Consider the following 6141-nt stretch of genomic DNA (forward strand, 5'->3'; position numbering starts at 1 on the left):
TAAGTTAATTGATAGTGTTAAATGCAATTGTCATAATGCTAACCCTAAATCATTTATTTTGACATTTTGCAACCAAAACAAAAACATTCCTCTTGTCTTTTTTTTTTTTTTTTTTTGTTTTTTGTTTTTCAAGTTAACCCTTTGAGCTCTGACAGTGATCAGCAACAGATTTCTCCTTCTCCTTCTCAACCCCTGAGGTCATGAGGACATAGTTAATTGAGGGACTGGTAATGAAATCTTTGATTGAAAACAATGGTGCTGCAATTTATGCTGGAAGGGCTGGGACCATGCACAATCGTTAGGAACGTTCTATTGGTCATTCGCTCCAACACATTTCAAAAGCTATTGTGGTTTGTGAACAGTCAAGGCCAAAAATGCTCACAAAAACATATAACAAAGAACTTTGTAAGGTTTCATAACCATTACCTTTTATTAACTATGATGTGAATTAAGGATATGATCACCCAAGGTAAATTTTCTTGATATTTTAATAACTTGTACCCAAGATACAATTACACTGGGTGTTATATCTTACATCACTGCTTGTTCACGCGCTAAACTTTATTGCTTAGTTAAGTGCTAATCAAAAATCAACCTTGTGTACCTTGCTTTCTTTAATTTACCCACCAACGAATAGAACTCGGCATTTTTACGGGGAGGATCAAGCTATTATAACACAAGCATTGGTGTTGAAATATCTCACTGGCAAATCAGATTAAACTTACCAACATAACCGTGGGTCACTTCCACAGGAAGATGAAATCCATCCTTATAGAACAATAATAAAGTATGTTAAATTACGATAATTTAAGTAAAACAGTTTAGATAACATTTTAGTTACATGGACGTATAGCATGTTGTAGCTGGCACATTAGCCTTCCATGTAACAGCTCCTCTAAAAACAAATGGATGGGATGCTAGTCAGCCAATGCAACTTGTAACTTCTTTTTTCCAAAAAATCATCTTTATTTTGTTTTCTTTCGAAGGATATTTGAAATAATACATTTTATAATACTAACGTAAAATTATTAACAGAAATATTACAATGTTAACAAAATATAACATAGAAATATAACAGAAATATTACATAGTATTACAATGTTAAGATTACAACACACAAAACTGCAAAGTTTACAAATACTATGTAAATTAAGATACAGGAAATTTACAGACAACGATCTTATATATACAATCCACAAAAATGTGCAAAATTCTGCCATTTTGCCAAGAAAAGTTTCTGTTGGCCCGAGGTGACCGCTATGTTTTTTCTACTTGCATCTTATCCTGCACTAATCTTTTAAAGTCAATAAGAGATAATTTTTCGTTATTTAGCGCATTAACGTAAAGGAAATACTTTCCAAGTATTATTAAACATGGTGGGTTCAGTTGGCGAATAATTCCATTTATTAAAAACTGGATCATTGTATAATGCAATTACAGGGATTTGATTGGCTTAGCGGCCATGGTATATGAGCCATTATACCATGTCCAAGACATAGTGACCATTAAATTGTCTTCTGGTTGTTCTTGCAACGCAAAATCAGTAAGATCTAGCAACATTTCTCGATTGTTTTTAATAAAACAATTATTCCACTCACGCTTGTTGGATATGAGATGATTATAGCCAACTCGCGCGGCCAACTCGCATCTCATATCCAACGCGTGCTCATGGAATAATTGTTAATTAAATATAACGTGTTCGGGGAAAGAACTAACTGAAGGTTGTGCAACTTGTAACTTGGCACTCCTGAGTTTTAAAGATCTCTTGGCCCTGATATTAAACGTTTAATTTTAAAGCTTAAAAGTTTACACATCACTTCCATGCAACTATTGAACATTACATTATTTCTTTAATATAATAATTTGATAATTCAAAAACAGTATACAGTATATATAGATATGTCTTATGGTATCATGTATTCATGCATGCATGAACATGAATAATTAATTGGAGACATTACATTAGACTACATTTATAGTTCAAAATTGTCTTCATAAAATGCTTACCAGTGCATCATCTCTCAGTTCAAGATCTCTAAGAACAAGATTTCCTAAACAAAGAAAGGAACAATATTTCAGAATTGGGAATGACCAAAACAATAAATAACAATTATAACAATATTGTTTATTTCACTGGCCTGTGGATCAATGTCATTTTGGATTAATGTTAAATCTGACATAATGCAATGCAATGTAACATAATATCACGTAACAAAAGTACTATAGCCTGGGTATTGAATGGTCTTTGCGAGCATTCACAAGCATGCAAGCACTGCGGGTTTTTTTATGAGCACAAGCAGTGATCAAATTTGTTTTGCAAGTAGTGAGCACTTACGAAAATACAACTGGCAAGCAGCGAGTGCTTCGTAAACTTCCCGCAAGCAGGAATTAAGCTTCAGATATTGTTTTCTATTAGAATGCACCTAGTAGCCTGAGTGACACCTCCACAACACAAAACACTTTCACAATATTGAAGGGTTTTATTGCGATCCTGGTTTTGGCATGTTGTGTGCCTTCAACTGAACTTTACAGTCAGATTCACTGGAATTCAGTACCACGCAGAGGTACATTTATTTCTGTACCAAAAACCTACAAAAGCAAGGTTTTGCTCATTCAGACAAGCAATCAGGCAAACTTTAACGAGAATCCAAAAATTTTGCAAGCACAAGCAAGCGAGGTCTCGTTTAATTTTTGCAAACAAATTGAGCAAAGGCCAATTTTTGCAAACACTTGAAAATTTTAAGGGACCATTTGATGACCCTTACTACAGTATATTTAAGGATTAGTTACTTCACATACATTCTACGCATCTCAAGATGGTCTGGGAAACTCAGATTTCTTAAGGACTGTGCCAATGCAAGCCCCTACTACAAATGTAATTTTTGTACAGCTTAATACCATGCAGGAAAAGGAGATCATTAACCAAGGGTTATTGGAATCCAAAAAGAAATTTGGGAGTTAAACCACACATTTTTCAGATATTAAATTTAGTAAACTTCAATTTGTTAAAAAATGCCATACACTGTAAATTGGACTGGTTTGTATGGTATCCACTACCGGGATCAAGACATACCTTTACATAGTTATAAATGATCAGTTCAACATTGCAACCCACTTAACTCTAAAATCAGGGCCATACATAGAGGAGGAAGGGGGGGGGGCTGGGAGGGGGGAGGCACACCAGGAAAACTGATTTTTTTTCTGACATTGTGTTTGAGTTTGCTGAGCTATTTCTTGCAGCTATATATATTGGTTCAAAATCACAAGAAAATCTACTAATTGACTGAACAAATCTCCCTTCAATGTGAATTCATTGTTTTTTTTTTTGTTTTTGTTTTTTTGTTGTTGTTGTTGTTGTTGTTGTTGTTTTCTTTAAAGGTCTTAGAGGCAACCTTCAGTAGTGTACGGGTGGAAACAAAAACGTCCTTTATGGAACTAGAAACCCTGTGAGGGCTGTGTGGAGTTAATGCACCCCCCCCCCCCCCCCCGACATAAAATCCTAGGTACGGCCCTGAAAATGCATTATCCCTTTAACAGTGCCAAGGCAAAATGACATTTTCTCCAGACCCAGGACTACAATCTCAATGTCTATGTATAACACCATTTTAAATCTACTCATGAGTGTATTTCATAACTGATATCATAATTACACCCATTTTGAAATCACTGGGGATCCTTGCGATCTGATTAGTTCTCAACAGTGCAATTTATTCACGAATCGCACCATTTTTTGCTCTAGCCCTTCAAAGTGAATATGAAATAATAATAATAGCAAATCAAATTTCATGGCTTTCCTGCACTACCAATCAGATTGCGAAAAAAATATAGGGCAGAAAAAAAATCATTTGAAGGAAATTTTGCAATTTCTGTTCCCCCAATTGCCTCTTTCCAGAAAAAGCCTGGTTTCCTGAAGTGGATAAAAAAACTATATGATTTCAAAATAGGTGTAATAAAGAGGTATTAAATTGAACTTCGTGTCGTACAATTTTGGTCTGAAATCATACTTTTGATTTCAAATCAAACTCGCGCTGCGCGCTCTTCGATTTTGAAATCACATGCATGATTTCAGACCAAATTGCACTCCACTCAGTTCAATTACCATTATGAATGAGAAAAGTTATGGCTTTGAGATAAAATTTATAAATTTTACATTTTAAGACCATTTAATGGTCTTTTAAAAAATGTTAAAATTTAAAAGTTCAAAAATTTCCCAATGCTTGTGTATATTAGGTATACCCCTAAACTATAGCTTATTTTGCAGTTCTTAACATGTTCATTAATGCGAGAGAGGTCTTCAGAGCCACAACTTCTAGGGGGAGAAAGTTGAAAAAGTTATGGGGGTGGTCAACTATATCACATATCATCCTTTTAATGAATAGATCTTCATAAGACCATCTTGGTGTCAAAAAATCTAGAAAGAGTTATGACATTATGTGCCAATTGGCACTCTTAGGGATGAAAAGGTAAAAGGTTATATTTTATAATGCAAAATATTGGCTTTGAACATATCCCCTGATTTGCATGACTTCCATATCTTGCTAGAAAATAGACTCAAATTATGGCAGGAAATGGCAAAGTTCAAACCATCCAAACATAGTCAGGTGTTTCTCTAGATCTCTACCTGCATGGGGAAAATAAAGAAGTTCTAACCCCATCCACCACCCCTCCCCCCCCCCTCCTACCCTCTATCCCCAATTTGACACCTGTTTAGGCCAAGACCACACCGCTAGGATTTTAGAAAAATAAATATTCATTCTTCAAATGCCTTATAGCCATTCTCACTTTGATAGATGTTAATGGTTAATACAACTGTCTATATGTGGCTCCTCCACATTCTTCCTTTAATTTCCAACCTGACTCAACAGGGATTACTGGTACCAGCTGGTTTATACAAACAGCATATTAATAAGATCAACAATATTTTGCTTTAAGTCTTAAACAAGCTGGCAACTTCAAAGTAAAAAAAAAAATGCCAGAAAAATCCTTGCCATGTCAGTGTGTGAAACTGTTTGGTGGACCGGTGGACTATGGACTACTGACTGGGTTTAAAACGCAGACTGGCTATAAAATAATGAGGATCAACAGATGAGTATAAACACATAATCTTGCTTTATATCTTGGCAAAACCCTGGATTTTTAATATGTTAAAGGTTGCGCTAAAGAGTGTCTGACATATGATTTTAGTTTTTTAGCATTCGGCCCACTGGGTTTGGCCTCTTGGCATTTAAAGCAACTTTTCAATAACAGAAAACAGAAGAATAGACCTTTTTCATAATCGGCAGCCATTTTCATTTCCATGAAAATTAGCCTTACCAACCTCGTTAGCATGTGCAAAATGCAATACAATTTTTACCTTAAAGTGAGTTTAGAAGGGCATATTAACATACATATAAAAGAATAATAAAAACAACTGCCATTTATGAAAAAAGGTCTATTGAAGATCTTCATTCAAACAACAATAATTTTATTTTTAATCAGTGACTCATTAGGAAACATCTTTATTTCAAAAATTAAGTCTTAGTAACATAATTCAAAAGCCACACATTTTTGGATATTTACGTATGATATCCAAATTTGTGGAGGGCTATATTTAATGATCTACAGGCCATACACTTCCAGTATCAAGGTGTTCCAGTCACAACAGTTATTATTGTTCTTATGTAGGTAATACAGATGGCCAACAAAATCATTTGCATTACAATAAAAAAAAAGATGCACTTCTCAATGACTCCAGAACGTCTCTTTGGGAGAAGAGTGCAACGGTTTGCTGGGGTAAGAAATGTGCCACAAGCATACTCAGTCGGTCCCGAAGACCTCAATCAGTCAAAAAAATTTCCTTCAAAATTGGACGAAGAATTGTTATTTTGAAAATAATCATAAACTTTAACAATTATTATACATTTCAGATGGTTGTTAGAAAAAATGATTATCTTAATGGGACCTCAAACAACCTGTAATTTATTTAAGCTTTTTTATATCCAGTTCGCGTGTTTTATACCCATTCCGCAGTCCGTAGTCCGCAGTCCGTTAGTTCATATTTCATACTGACCGGATGGCAATAGGGCTCGGAGCTGGAGATTACAAGACTATACTAGACAAAACATAAGTAGTTCTAACTATCTACTTTACAAATGCGATTAT

At 34.8% G+C, this 6141-nt stretch overlaps 1 protein-coding gene across 1 annotated transcript in view; it reads right to left on the reverse strand.

Moving 5' to 3' along the window:
- The window catches only part of LOC146453643 (intermembrane lipid transfer protein VPS13C-like), a 100500-nt gene that overhangs the window by 93692 nt on the left and 667 nt on the right, over window positions 1–6141 (reverse strand). Inside the window, exons 2-3 of the mRNA XM_085096421.1 lie at window positions 2008–2051; window positions 726–768 (exon numbers count right to left, since the gene is read on the reverse strand). Coding sequence (XP_084952547.1) covers window positions 726–768; window positions 2008–2051 — 87 coding nt within the window. The remainder of the gene's footprint in view (window positions 1–725; window positions 769–2007; window positions 2052–6141) is intronic.

This window comes from Pavona decussata, unplaced genomic scaffold (assembly GCF_977016875.1).
Source record: "Pavona decussata unplaced genomic scaffold, jaPavDecu1.1 SCAFFOLD_327, whole genome shotgun sequence".
Classification (NCBI taxonomy): Eukaryota; Metazoa; Cnidaria; class Anthozoa; order Scleractinia; family Agariciidae; genus Pavona; species Pavona decussata.